This window comes from Nilaparvata lugens, chromosome 11, assembly GCF_014356525.2.
Source record: "Nilaparvata lugens isolate BPH chromosome 11, ASM1435652v1, whole genome shotgun sequence".
Taxonomy (NCBI): Eukaryota; Metazoa; Arthropoda; class Insecta; order Hemiptera; family Delphacidae; genus Nilaparvata; species Nilaparvata lugens.
Window position 1 is genome coordinate 42,771,731 of NC_052514.1, and position 15,363 is coordinate 42,787,093.

The 15,363-nt window shown below is 36.3% G+C and overlaps 1 protein-coding gene across 1 annotated transcript; it reads right to left on the reverse strand.

Annotated features, from left to right (window-relative positions):
• Positions 1–494: 494 nt before the first annotated feature.
• On the reverse strand, positions 495–15,341 carry LOC111051518 (28S ribosomal protein S15, mitochondrial). Its single transcript, XM_039438465.1, has 5 exons — positions 14,931–15,341; positions 12,908–13,041; positions 9,264–9,471; positions 7,037–7,148; positions 495–836 (listed from the first exon to the last, which is right to left on the reverse strand). The coding sequence occupies exons 1-5, from the start codon at positions 15,149–15,151 to the stop codon at positions 663–665; spliced, it is 849 nt and encodes a 282-aa protein (XP_039294399.1). The 5' UTR covers positions 15,152–15,341; the 3' UTR covers positions 495–662.
• Between the last annotated feature and the right edge of the window lie 22 nt (positions 15,342–15,363).

Consider the following 15,363-nt stretch of genomic DNA (forward strand, 5'->3'; position numbering starts at 1 on the left):
TCTCTTAATTATAATTGAAATTTCCATATCATATGTTACTATAGAACTATAATCTAGATAGAATACCTCTTCGAAACAGTTGTTAACTGGCAACTAAATTAATAATTTTGTCAGGTTGGCATTAAGTTGAGTTGACTTTGTTAGGTTGGCACCAAGTTGAAGATTTAAATGCATTTATCGCGGAAAAATTGATTGGGCACTGCTACTTCAATCCTGGGAATATTATATTACTAGCCGTCAGGCTCGCTTCGCTCGCCATATCCGTTTAGCCAGACGTTTCTGGACCCCCGACTGATATTGTCCTAACATATGATAAAAATGCTCAAATGAAAAATGCAGGCGAGCGAAGCGAGCCGGCTGAACTCATTCTTGGACGATCCAGTCGGGGGTCCAGGGGGCGGAGCCCCCTGGCTAGACGGATATGGCGAGCGAAGCGAGCCTGACGGCTAGTACTGAATAAATGTTTAATAGGTTTACAATCAAGAAATGCTTTGTTTTTCAATGAATATAATTTATTACCAACTTGTATGCACAACAGGATATGGATACGAAAGCATATTACCAATGTTCTCATAACTCACTTTTGTGAAGTGTGAACATACATTCATTGTTACATTATAAAGTACAATTATTACTGGATAAATATGGATAATTGTCGCACCTCAATTACTACTCTCTATTTTAGTTTCTTTTTCTTCTCTCTTCATCTTGAGCTCTTCCAGTCTTTTTCTAGTATTTTCTATGTCATCATCAGTGACTGATTCAGGCAGTTTGTATTTTGATTCGTTCTCCTTTATCCATTGCAGCTTTGCGAGTTTCTCTTCTAGGAACGGAATCTGAAAAAATCACAAAATTTTATCGTCTTTAATTTATGAATTTACAACACACAAAATAAAACTAAACACTACAGTGAGGTCCACTTTATGATGGTGAACAGCGTCGCCGATTATCTTCCTTGTCACTGCCTTCTATAGAGGATAGCTGATACCGGTATACATGATGCAATACTAAGGCCCGGTTGCACAAAATCCGGTTAAATTTTAACCGTGATTAACTTCACGAGAACCAATCAGAGAAGGCGTTTTTGAAAAGACGGCTTCTCTGATTGGTTCACGTAGAATTAATTAACTAGTAGTTCTGTGAACAGTAGACCTCACGCATTTTTCTCATCCACATAATCTGGTGTCACTTGTTCACCGTCAACTCCAGACATCTGTGTAATGCATGCAGTGAATAATCTACTCTCAGCTGATTGATCATTCTATAGTCTGATTAATCCTCTCTTCAAAGTAGATGATAATATTATATATAGTGATATCGGAGTATGTAGGAAATTCCTTTTCCTTCCATATTACCCTTGAAATGCAAAATTTCAAAAGACATTGTGTATACATCGACGCGCAGTTAAAAAATGAATATTCCTAATTTTTAAAATTCTATGAACGCGTTTGGCCAAAAATGCGTTACAGACAGACGAAAGAAAATCCGAGTAAAACATAGACCTAACTTCGTTCGGTCAAAAAAAACGGTTAAAGTTTAACCAGCTTTTGTGCAACCGGCACTAACTGTTCATTCTTGTCTGAAATAACCAATCATATTTTATTATTATTATTCTATCTTTTTATTTATGCTAATGCCTAATAACTCTTATATATGTTGATGTGACAAAAATAAAACTGTGTTTCTTCGAAAATGCTTGGATTTGATTTGGGTATAGAATATTGGATAAGACTGAGACAACATCGAATAAAGATTTTCAATTGCAGTTTGAAGTTGATTTTGGAGTGAAAAAAACAAATACAATAAATGTATCACAGCATGGATAAATTGTATAGCATGATTGACAAGTGAGCTTCAATTTCAATTATTTATTTCAATGCGACCGAAGCAAGAAGAATGTATGCAGCTGCATATCCAAACCGCCGTCTCCCTTCCGACAAGGTGTTCACAAGAACTCACAATCGGCTGAGAGAAGTTGGTTCATTTGAACGGAACAGGGTAATTGCTGGTAGGCCTCGAGCAGTTCGAAATGTTGCTTTTGAAGAGGAAGTATTGCAGAAATTCGATTTCAATCCTAGAACGAGCACGAGAGCAGTTGCAAAGCAAATCAATTCAAGTGCTTCTTCTGTGTGGCGTGTACTAAACAAGGAAAGACTTCACCCCTTCCGCTTTCAAAAAGTTCACTCATTGGTTGAACGCGACTATGAGCCAAGAGTAAACTGTGCCCGTTGGTTTCTTCAGCAAGACATTATCCAACCAAATTTTCTAGAAAATGTGTTATTTACCGATGAGTCCAGCTTTACAAGAGAAGGAATCTTCAACTCTCGCAACAGTCACGTCTGGGCCTTAGACAATCCTCATGAGGTCAAAGTGCGTGGTTATCAGCATAGATTTTCGCTGAATGTTTGGATGGGTATCTTAGGTAATCGCGTGATTGGACCATACATTCTTCCTAATCGTCTGAATTCTCCCACGTACATTACTTTTTAAGAGACATACTACCAGAACTTTTGGAAGATGTGCCTCTTGCAAACAGATATAATTTGGTTTCAACATGATGGTGCCCCTGCTCATTTCGGAAATGTGTTACGGACTTTCTGAACATGACCTATCGTCAGCGGTGGATTGGGCGGGGTGGACCAGTACCGTGGCCCGCACGTTCACCTGACCTCAACCCTTTAGATTTTTTTTCTGGGGCCATATGAAAGACCTTGTTTACAGCACGCCAGTAGAAAACGGAGAAGACCTTGTGGCAAGAGTGGTTGCTGCAGCAGGTGCCATTCAAGATGATGAAAATGCTTTTATAGCAGTTCGAAGGTCCATGATTGAAAGGCGCAGACTGTGTAATCAAGTTGAAGGACGGCATTTTGAGCAATTGCTGCATTAGTATCAGTGAACCGATTTGAGTGAAATTAATATTTTTCAATGTAAAATAAAATTTGGAGGAAAGTTATTCTTGTATATTTCTGTAATAAGAACGGTTTTCATGAAATTATAAAAAAAATTAATATTGATCTTTAAATGGTGAAAAGTGGTCATGCATGCAGTACGAAAAAAATTAATTTCTCTGTTATTCTTCGACCAATCTTAATAAATTAGGTATCATTGGAATCGTAAAAAAATTTGCTAACTTTTTTGTCTCTTGTAAATTTTCTGTAAAATGAACGGTTTTCGAGATATTCGCCATCAAAAATTTAAAATGGCCGCCATTTTGAAAAATTTCAACGAAAAAAATTGTTTATTTTTATAGTTGAGTCTTTATAGCATAAATATTCATGCCAAATTTCAGATCAATACAACATTTCGTTCTTGAGATAAAAATTTTTAAGTGAAAAAAACAAAATGGCAGCTATAAGGATAACCGCTGAGTTTTGGACATTTCAAATATGACATTTGTAGTCTCCTAGCATCCAGGTACAATACCCTAAAATTCTCGACACTACTTCTGAAACATCCTGTATAGTGATATCGGAGTATGTAGGAAATTCCTTTTCCTTCCATATTACCCTTGAAATGCAAAATTTCAAAAGACATTGTGTATACATCGACGCGCAGTTAAAAGATGAATATTCCTGCTAAATCTCATAGAATTCTATGAACGCGTTTGGCCAAAAATGCGTTACATACATACAGACAGACGAAAGAAAATCCGAGTTAAAACATAGACCTAACTTCGTTCGGTCAAAAAAACGGTTAAATTTTAACCAGCTTTTGTGCAACCGGCACTAACTGTTCATTCTTGTCTGAAATAACCAATCATATTTTATTATTATTCTATCTTTTTATTTATGCTAATGCCTAATAACTCTTATACAGGGTGTTTCAGAAGTAGTGTCGAGAATTTTAGGGTATTGTACCTGGATGCTAGGAGACTACAAATGTCATATTTGAAGTGTCGAAAACTCAGCGGTTATCCTTATAGCTGCCATTTTGTTTTTTTCACTTAAAAATTTTTATCTCAAGAACGAAATGTTGTATTGATCTGAAATTTGGCATGAATATTTATGCTATAAAGACTCAACTATAAAAAATAAAAAAAAAAATTTTTCGTTGAAATTTTTAAAATGGCGGCCATTTTAAATTTTGATGGCGAAATATCGAAAACCGTCCATTTTAAAGAAAATTTACAAAGAGACAAAAAAGTTAGCAAATTTTTTCACGATTCCAATGATACCTAATTTATTAGGATTGGTCGAAGAATAACGGAGAAATTAATTTTTTCGTACTGCATGCATGACCACTTTTCACCATTTAAAGATCAATATTAATTTTTTTTATAATTTCATGAAAACCGTTCTTATTACAGAAATATACAAGAATAACTTTCCTCCAAATTTTATTTTACATTGAAAAATATTAATTTCACTCAAATCGGTTCACTGATACTAATGCAGCATTGCTCAAAATGCCGTCTTCAACTTGATTACACAGTCTGCACCTTCCAATCATGGACCGTCGAACTGCTATAAAAGCATTTTCATCATCTTGAATGGCACCTGCTGCAGCAAACACTCTTGCCACAAGGTCTTCTTCGTTTTCTACTGGCGTGCTGTAAACAAGGTCTTTCATATGGCCCCAGAAAAAAAAATCTAAAGGGTTGAGGTCAGGTGAACGTGCGGGCCACGGTACTGGTCCACCCCGCCCAATCCACCGCTGACGATAGGTCATGTTCAGAAAGTCCGTAACAACATTTCCGAAATGAGCAGGGGCACCATCATGTTGAAACCAAATATTATATCTGTTTTTTTTTATTTTTTATTTTTTTTTATTTTTTTTTTTAATTTTTTTTTTTTGCCTTGAGGTTAGGGTGGTTGACCTGGATGACCTTGAGGTTAAGGTGGTTGACCTGGATGACCTTGAGGTTAAGGTGGTTGACCTAGATGACCTTGAGGTGGGTGTGGTTGACCTAGATGACCTTGAGGTGGGTTTGGTTGACCTAGATGACCTTGAGGTGGGTGTGGTTGACCTAGATGACCTTGAGGTTAAGGTGGTTGACCTGGATGACCTTGAGGTTAAGGTGGTTGACCTAGATGACCTTGAGGTGGGTGTGGTTGACCTAGATGACCTTGAGGTGGGTGTGGTTGACCTAGATGACCTTGAGGTGGGTGTGGTTGACCTTGATGACCTTGAGGTTAAGGTGGTTGACCTGGATGACCTTGAGGTTGGGGGTGGTTGACCTGGATGACCTTGAGGTGAAGGGCGATTCTGGCACACTTGTGTGCCAGAGTCGCCCTTTTTATACTACTCAAGAGGCACATCTTCCAAAAGTTCTGGTAGTATGTCTCTTAAAAAAGTAATGTACGTGGGAGAATTCAGACGATTAGGAAGAATGTATGGTCCAATCACGCCATTACCTAAGATACCCGTCCAAACATTCAGCGAAAATCTATGCTGATAACCACGCACTTTGACCTCATGAGGATTGTCTAAGGCCCAGACGTGACTGTTGCGAGAGTTGAAGATTCCTTCTCTTGTAAAGCTGGACTCATCGGTAAATAACACATTTTCTAGAAAATTGGTTGGATAATGTCTTGCTGAAGAAACCAACGGACACAGTTTACTCTTGGCTCATAGTCGCGTTCAACCAATGAGTGAACTTTTTGAAAGCGGAAGGGGTGAAGTCTTTCCTTGTTTAGTACACGCCACACAGAAGAAGCACTTGAATTGATTTGCTTTGCAACTGCTCTCGTACTCGTTCTAGGATTGAAATCGAATTTCTGCAATACTTCTCTTCAAAAGCAACATTTCGAACTGCTCGAGGCCTACCAGCAATTACCCTGTTCCGTTCAAATGAACCAACTTCTCTCAGCCGATTGTGAGTTCTTGTGAACACCTTGTCGGAAGGGAGACGGCGGTTTGGAAATGCAGCTGCATACATTCTTCTTGCTTCGGTCGCATTGTCAAGAGCTGCTCCATACATGAAGTGAATATCGGTGTACTCCAGCGAACTAAATTCCATTACAATAATTAAATATTTGTGTAGAAGCAACGTAAGAAAATATTGAAACTGGGAATTTAAGATAGAAATAAGACCTAGGAAACGTGAGACTAAGAAATAGGAAGCACTACATCTGGTTCTTTACTTTTAATGAAACAACAATACTTTTACAAGACAAACATTATCATCTGAAAACCATTGTAAAATCATCTGTTTGCCCATATGGAGCCATACCGAGTTTCAAAGCTTCATCTTAAATACATCTGGAATTAAAAAATTAATATTGATCTTTAAATGGTGAAAAGTGGTCATTCATGCAGTACGAAAAAAATTAATTTCTCTGTTATTCTTCGACCAATCTTAATAAATTAGGTATCATTGGAATCGTGAAAAAATTTGCTAACGTTTTTGTCTCTTGTAAATTTTCTGTAAAATGGACGGTTTTCGAGATATTCGCCATCAAAAATTTAAAATGGCCGCCATTTTGAAAAATTTCAAAGAAAAAATTTTTTTTTTATTTTTTATAGTTGAGTCTTTATAGCATAAATATTCATGCCAAATTTCAGATCAATACAACATTTCGTTCTTGAGATAAAAATTTTTAAGTGAAAAAAACAAAATGGCAGCTATAAGGATAACCGCTGAGTTTTGGACACTTCAAATATGACATTTGTAGTCTCCTAGCATCCAGGTACAATACCCCAAAATTCTCGACACTACTTCTGAAACACCCTGTATATGTTGATGTGACAAAGATAAAACTGTGTTTCTTCAAAAATGCTTGGATTTGATTTGGGTATAGAATATTGGATAAGACTGAGACAACATCGAATAAAGATTTTCAATTACAGTTTGAAGTTGATTTTGGAGTGAACAAACCAAATACAATAAATGTATCACAGCATGGATAAATTGTATAGCATGATTGACAAGTGAGCTTCAATTTCAATTTATTCATTTCAAAATACAATTCCAATAAGAGCAGTATACATATATTTTTATCCCTCTAGCTATTAGGGATAAAATTGAATAAAAGAGATCAGTTTTAAAATTTGACACAAAACTCAAACTTGTCAAAAAAATATAATTTTTTCTCACCTGTTTGGCTTCAAACTGTGCCCTCAATTCAGCCAACTTATCATCCCGAACTTTTTCACAATATTGGTCCGTCAGTTTTCGCATGGACTGTTTACGCTCCACTCGCTCAATACTGGAAAAATGGAAGTGTTACTTACAAAATCAATAAAGTATTCCTCAAAATAGAAATAATCAAAGTAGACACATGGAGAAAGAGCATGTTGAAGCTGCGTTTTCACAAAATTTATTACAAAATGTTCATTTTTCCGTGCTTATAGATTCTATTAGATTGAACATAACTTATCATACTCATGATGTGCATATGTGTTTGTCAAGCTCCGTTTAATCTAATAGAATCAAAAAGGTCAGAAAAATGAACATTTTGTTAATAACTTTGGTGTGAACGCAGCTTCAGTTCATTTTTTCCAATAAATAATTCTCTTCTAAAGAAAATAATGAATTCAATTAAGATGTGATTTATTCAGAGATCCACTTCGTTTCAAGAATGTTGATTGATTTTTATTTTTATATGACTCCCAGCCACTTCAAGAAGGCATGTATCCAGCTTCATGCAATGTAGACACCTACTTCCTAAGCTAAACCTCAGCATCATAACATAAAGTGGCATAGTAAGTGTAACCATACAGAAAAGATAGCATGAGAAGATAACCCATGGTATAGGGCAGTGGTTCTCAAAGTGTGGGGTGCAACCCCCAAAGGGGGCGCGATGAATGCTCAGGGGGGCGCAAAGCTTGGTTGGAAAATTATTTAAATTTACTTCTAAAATAATTACAATAAGCAATCTTTCTACTTCTAAAATTCTACTTAAAAATATTTTAATGAGAACTTGAATGGTTTGGCATGAATTCAAAACCAATTCAAATTCTCAATCAATGAGTGCTCCCTCAACATGATAGAAAATGAAAACCTCATTGATCTCCAAGGTGACTATGCGCTTAAAATGGAGTTGGAAGAATATTCTCTCACATCCTTCTGGATTGGTGTGCAAAAGGAACACCCAATTTTGAGTGAAAAGGCATTGAAGATATCGACTCCATTTGCGACAACTCATTCGTGTGAAACTGGGTTTTCTTCTCTAGTTGCCATGAAAAGTAAATTAACATCAAGACTGGATGTGACCCAGGAACTTAGAGTAGCGTAATCAGAGCTGACACCTCTTTTCAACAAACTCTGTGCGAAAAAACAAGCTCATCCTTCACACTGAAGCTTTTTTTTATTGTTAATTGCTGTGAGAAACAAAAGTAACAACTATGTACTATAGTATGTAGCTATAGTACCTGAATAAATTATTTGTATAGAATTTGTTGTTATATGTAGGGGAGCCCGGCTTACAGCTGAATTATGCAGGGGGGCTAAAAGTGAAAAGTTTGAGAACCACTGGTATAGGGTTTTTTATGTTCCAAATTTCACAGTAAACTCAAGCCGATAGTCTTAGTAGTTCTTTTTCGTGAAGCTAAGTGACACTGGTAGTCTCCAATACTGTGCGTTCTTACACTCTCACCCCAACAAAATAGTAATAATAGACAGTTGTCGACAGTAATCGGCTTGAAATTTGGAACATAAACGACCTATACCATGGGATATCTTCTAATGCCAAAATTACTCCACTTGTAAGGGCTTCTTTATTAAAATTGATAAAAACAATATAAAAACATGTAGTACCCTTCTTATTTAAAACATTTCAACAACTAGTTTTGGCCTACTTTGGCCATTTTTTAGCATAATCATGTTTATTTTTGCATTTAAACATGAAATGGCCAAAGTAAGCTGAAACTAGTTGTTGAAAAGTTTTTAATAAGAAGGTTAGGCCTACTTCATGTTTTTATCAATTTTACTTCTAAAGCTATCTTTTTCTACTATGTAACTTCTTTCAATTCTTAGTTTCGTTACCATTCGCCTCATTATTAATCACCGATTTTTCTTATATTATATTTAAAACGTTTTTACCAACATAGGGCAGTACTTTTTCTTCATTTTCTTATTCATTCCTCCAATCAATTCAATTTCTTTGTATTGTAATTCTCTCGATTGGGGAGCAATGTTTGGGATTCTCCCGAATGCTCCCATATTGTTGTAGATCAATAAATAAATGAATTAATTAATGATTGAATGAAGGAATTAATGAATGAATGAACGGATTAATGAATGAATGAATGACTGACTGACTGAATGAATGAAAGACTGAATGAATGACTGACTGAATGAATGAATGAATGAATGAACTCACGGTCTGGGTGTAGGTTTGAACTCCAAGTCCAGTTCATCTAGGATCCATTCGAACAGTTTGTAGTCGGCCTGACGTAAAAGTCGCAGATGTTTCTTTCTCATGTCGATCATCTCTTTCAGATTGATTCTCACTTCGGCAGGGATCGATTTGCGTCTGCGTGGAGCGACATAGTATGTCAAATTACGTATGGCACCTGTCAGGAGAGCAACTGCAACAGAAAACGTCAAAAGTTGGAGAAAAAATGAGAAAAATAACGTCGACAATTCAAAAGTTAAAGACAAAAAAGTTGAAATACTACACAATAAGCAACTCCACAAATTACGGGAAAGGTAGAGAATCGGCAAAGCTGTTCTCCTGTCTTTCTCCACTGCCATTATAAAGTTACACCTGGTTCAAACCAGGTTTTCATGAATAAAATTTTTACATTTCAAAAAATGATAATAAAAGCAATTCTTAATAAGCCAAGGGCTTTTTCTAGTAGTGAAACATTTGCCGAATTTAAAGTGATGACAGTACGTCAAATTTATATAAAGAAACTTCTCTATTATGCATGGATGAGGAAGGATGAATTTACAGTGAATAATAACGTTTCTATGTATAACCTGAGAGTTACATCTCATAACATTTATAATATCAACTATTCAGATTTGACAATAGTGCGAAGACAATTGGGGTATCTTAGCTCAAAAATAATAATATCATGCCAAATGCATTGTCAGAATATTTTTCTAATAGGGGTAGACAGAGGATGGAACAGATAAATAAGTGGGTGATACAAAAATTTTTCTTCGACATCAGTCAAATATTATAATTATTAGTAATTTATTGTTAACTTCGATTTTTGTAGCTTTGACTATTAGTAAATAAATTTTTATATTGTCTAAACAGCTGATACTCTCACTCAGCGGTCAGGGTTTTGCCCTTGCTGGGTGGTGCCATGTAATTTTAATTTATTTGTAAAATAGCATAATATTATAATCTAGAATATTTCTTTTGTAAGTTTTTTTTATTTTGTATTTGTTTTTATGGGCAATAAAGATGTTATAAAAAAACCTATTATAAGGTTTGCTCACTATAGGCTACAAGGGTTGATTATGTGAATTGATTGGAAATCTTTCAAAGATATTAAACTATTTTTTTCTCCAATTTTTGAATTGTTGACATCTTTTTGCAGTTGCACTTCCACCACCACCATACGCAACTTCACAAATTACATGGCAAGGTAGAGAATCGGCAAAGCTGTTCTCCTGTCTTTCTCCACTGCCATTATAACGTGGACATCACTATACAGAGTGTCCCAAAAAAGACCATAGATTCTACATGAAATTTGCTAAACGTTCAAAAAACTGCATTCGTCGTGTTCAAAGCCAAACAGTTTGAACACTCATAAAAAGCTCAAAAACGTCAAACAAATGAACAAATTATAATAAACTTATTGGAAATTTCTTCCTCTTTTCAACCATATCCTTGGAATCCATCATAGATGCAGAGCTTGGTGCTGCCGGCCTACAAAAAGAGAGCATGTATTTGGCTCCACTCAATCGGCCGGGTGGCCGCCGCGGCACTGCTCGAATCGCCATATAGGTGACACAAAGCAATTGGCACATATTCATCCACAAACCTCGCTGGATTGTGATTTTGTGTTTCAAGCCCTTCATGCCTCACCTGAGTTTCTTTTATTTATTATAATTATTATTATTTATCTTATGCATTTATACTCTATACTTTCTATTTAATGTTGTTAAATCGTTAGTTCAGATAGCTCACCAGAAGATGAGGTATTCTGAGTCGGGTACTTGTGCTATGTAAATCGTCGTTGATACAGTCTGACTATTTAACATACTTTACATAGGCTAAACTTGAATTGATACAATATTTTATTTCTTATCTAATCTTAAGTTATTGATTGTAGTTTTTACACTTTTGTTACCTGTATAGATTAGATACTATTTCCCCGCGCACGGATCAGCTGTCCATGCGGGGAAATAATTATTCCATGATTATTCTATTTTATTTTGTACGGTGTTTTATATTGGAATAAAGAAGTTGAATAGAATTGAATTGAACCATATACTTGGAATTACATTTCGACTGATGGCTTTCTAGATATTGACGTTTTTCAATAAAATCGGAAAAATTGATATATCTCTGAAACTGAGGTCGATATAAGGAAACTTTTACTGGACTTTTTTGTCGCAAATTACATGTAAAATATAAATAAAAATTGAAATCTGAGTACCTTTTTAAATTATTTAATCACGACATGTTTTGCTATATAATGCCATTATCAAGTGATTGGAGAATAGATAAAATGAATAATCATATATAAAAATTATTAAATAATTAAAAAGGGTACTTGAATTTCAATTTATATTTATATTTAGAAGTAGACCTAAAGGAAAACGACTAAATGTAGAATCTATGGTCTTCGGCTGTTACACCTTTCTTGGGACATTCTGTACAGTGAGGTTCACGTTATAATGGCAGTGGAGAAAGACAGGAGAACAGCTTTGCCGATTCTCTACCTTGCCCGTAATTTGTGGAGTTGCGTAAGGTGCCGGTGAGGAGTGCAACTGCAAAAAGATGTCAACAATACAAAAATTGGAGAAAAAATCTCTAAAAGTTTAATCTTTAAAAGTTTTCTGCGTGGAGTCACATAATATGTCAAATTACCTTTGGCTCCTGTCAGGAGAGCAACTGCAAGAGAAAACCTTATAAGGTCAAGAAAAAAATTCAAAAAAGTTTAAATAGTTATTTGTGCAACTAGTGCGCAAAGTGACAGTTTGCTGCACCGAAAGAAACGTTTACGTTAGGAATGGTTTCTTGAGTGCAGCAGAAGAACTTTGCGCACGTATTTCACATTAAGTTTTTTCCTATAGTTACCATTGAATATGAAAAGTGGGTAACTATGGGTAAAATTGACTGAAATGCATCAAATGTTTTTCTGTGTAATTTTATTATTGATAAAAACCTTAATCCTAAAATCCTAAAGTCCTCGTTGTCCTTGGTTATAATATATAATGATTAATAATTAGCGCGTTGTGCTTGGTTGCACCTCTGCTCACTATAGCAGCCACAGCAGTCACTGTTACCAACTTCATTTTGATTTTGCTGCACTGTTGCTCCATATAACCTACTAAGTATTTTGCGTTGCCATGTTGCAAATCTGGAGTGCAGAAAAATTTTTCCCGCACTAGAGCGGAAAAGTGATTCTTTGCGTTCTGTAATCAGTGCAGCAATGGCCACTTTTCAACGTAACTGTAGGAAAAATATATTTGAAAGTTGTTCAATCAATTCACACATTCAAACCTAGTAGCCTATAGTGGGGAGCAAACCTTATATTAGGTTTGAACCAGGTGTAACTTATATTAGGAACAGGTTAACGTGGTATATCAAACAAGTTATAGTAAAATTCATGGAAAGGATAATCACAATCTCAGTTTATCACGTTCCTATTTCGAACATTTTATAAGAAACTGAAACAAGTGGGAGGTTGAACAGTTTAGTTCGGCATCACTGTAGGCATACCTTGGCCTAATTAGTGGCCCGTTGCAGGTTGGTCCCGAAACAGTTTAAATTGATACATAATTATCGTATTCAATCTTGAACAGAATAACCAATATTGAAGGATATTAGGCACTTACTTTTCACCTCACGGGAAGTATAGTCCAGCTTGTGACTTCTGACCTTATCGGCAAGGTCATGTTTCAGGATTTGGTTTTGGACTCGCTGTTTTTGAAATCTCAAGCTAAAAATGCGTTTCACATTTTCATCGGCTCTGAAATAAAATGAACCAGAATTAATAATTTCAATCACAAACAAAGCTCTTGTTTGAGTTTGATAGTTGAGTTTTCCTCAACTTTGTAATTTATTAATGAATAACTGTTTGTCTCAACATAGGATGTTTTATGACAATAAACGAGATTCGATTTGATCAGCCGTAATATTGTTTGTGATTATTGGCTCTGAAATAGAATAAACAAGATTTAATAATTTAAATTAAAAAAATCAATAAGTAGGTTGATTATTATTGAACGAAAATCCCAATTAAATGCTGTAATTATCGATAATTGTTCATTTTAACTGTCATCGTTCATTTCAAAGGTTGTGTGGCGTATTCTTTTTCCCATTCTATCATTGTCACCGGTCATTTCTGTGTGACAGAGAGGACCTAGAGTCCTAACTCCGTCCTTAATAAATGCAGTTATTCAATTTGTTTCATTTATCCTAGGTGCCCTGGTCTCCTGGACGGTCAAGGTAGGTGATCTATGGAGTACCGCAAGGATCGATTCTTGGTCCTCTGTTGTTCCTTGTATTCATCAACGACTTCAGTGTGCATAGAAGAGCCTTATTGTTTGCTGACGACACCACTCTACTGGCCCAGGATGAGGACCCCCAAACTCATGTTGCCTAGTCAAATCTACTTGTAGAAGAGGCTTGCCAGTGGTTTAAATAAGCTAGCCAGTGGTTTAAATAAGCTAGCCAGTGGTTTAAATCAAACAAACTGTATCTGAATGAGGGGAAAACACAGAACCCGTTGTGCACCTTAAAGCGTGGTATGCAGGCTCGTGGTGAGGCGGAGGTCAAACTCTTGGGTTTTGTGATGGACCCACTCTAACGTGAAAACGACATATTGGTATGCTGTGCAATCGACTGGCCAGGGTGACGTTTTTGATGCGAAAACTGAAGCGACAAGTACCTGCCGACTAGGTACTTAATTTCAACCTACCATGGGCTGTTTCATAGTCATTTAAATTAAGCTATGAATAAAACTATGGTGCCTTGCGGGTAGCTGTAAAAGGATTCTCCTTCTACAGAAGTAAGTTCTTCGTGTTATCTAGTCATCGCATTATCTGGAGCACTTCTGCAGTAGCAGCACATCGTGAACAGTTGATGCGTGACCCCATAGAAGTAGGTCATAAATGATATGGACCTGTAAAACAGTGAATACTAGGCCATGACAAGACTATTCCGATCCACCCCATATCTCAGTTTTTGAGAAGGTAGTCAACACTGTGAAAAGTTTCCTGGAAACTTGGTGCACAAAGTGATTTCAGTTTAATCTCTCATCTATCCAGAATTTGTGGTAAGCTACGTCAGAAAGAAACCACTGGCGGTCGTGTGTAAAGCACGCTGGGACACCTAGATTGCCGGTGGCCATGACATGACTATTCCGATCCACCCCATATCTCAGTTTTTGAGAAGGTAGTCAACACTGTGAAAAGTTTCCTGGAAACTTGGTGCACAAAGTGATTTCAGTTTAATCTCTCATCTATCCAGAATTTGTGGTAAGCTACGTCAGAAAGAAACCACTGGCGGTCGTGTGTAAAGCACGCTGGGACACCTAGATTGCCGGTGGCCGGGCTTGCGACTCTAGTGTGATTATTACAACAAAAATTAATGCCCCGCGACTCACTTGAACACTTGGCGACCCACTGGTGGTCTAATTTGATACAAGCCCAAGGGTTTTCATCTGTTCAAATAATCAAACAATTTATTTGTAAGTAAGAACATAAAGAGTTACATTCTCTATTCCCATTCTATAATGGGATCACATATATAAGCCATATTTGAATAATTGATATGTTTATTTTTATTCTATGAAAGGATGTAGAGGTGTAGCGGTGTAGGCCTACTACAGTTTTTAAAAGATTTTAAGGTACTTACGTTTTTAGCTCCTCTGATTCTGAAAATAGATGAGGAAACCTTGTTAAATCAACTTCTGCACGTTGTTTCAAGTCTCCAGACTTGGCTGGATGATGTGGAGGTAATTGTTCAGGTCTCTCCCACGAAATAGGTAATTGAGCAGTCTTCATTCGAACAAACGGTTTTACACTAACAGCAGTTTTACAATTCATTAATAGAGTACTGAAATGTGAGCGCATCATTCTGTTACGATGGGAGTTGTCTACAAAATACAAAGGGAAGTGAAATTGATTAAGTAAATGATTGAAGAAGGTAACCTACAAATACGAATTTTTAGTTGAGGTTATGTATTGCCACACAGCTGGAGCGGTGATCCAACGATCCAAGTTCCTTTATGTCGCGGTTCCTTTCAGTTTCAGCATTCAGTTCAGCCACAGTATACATACAGTACGGA

What these genes read in the sequence shown, in the direction of transcription:
- LOC111051518 (XM_039438465.1), bottom strand. Translation starts at nt 15,151, where the DNA reads ATGATGCGCTCACATTTCAGTACTCTATTAATGAATTGTAAAACTGCT. An exon ending in GAATCAGAGGAGCTAAAAAC is followed by an intron (nt 13,042 to 14,930) that starts GTAAGTACCTTA and finishes ATTTTATTTCAG; the next exon opens with AGCCGATGAAAATGTGAAAC. An exon ending in TACTTCCCGTGAGGTGAAAA is followed by an intron (nt 9,472 to 12,907) that starts GTAAGTGCCTAA and finishes TTTCTGTTGCAG; the next exon opens with TTGCTCTCCTGACAGGTGCC.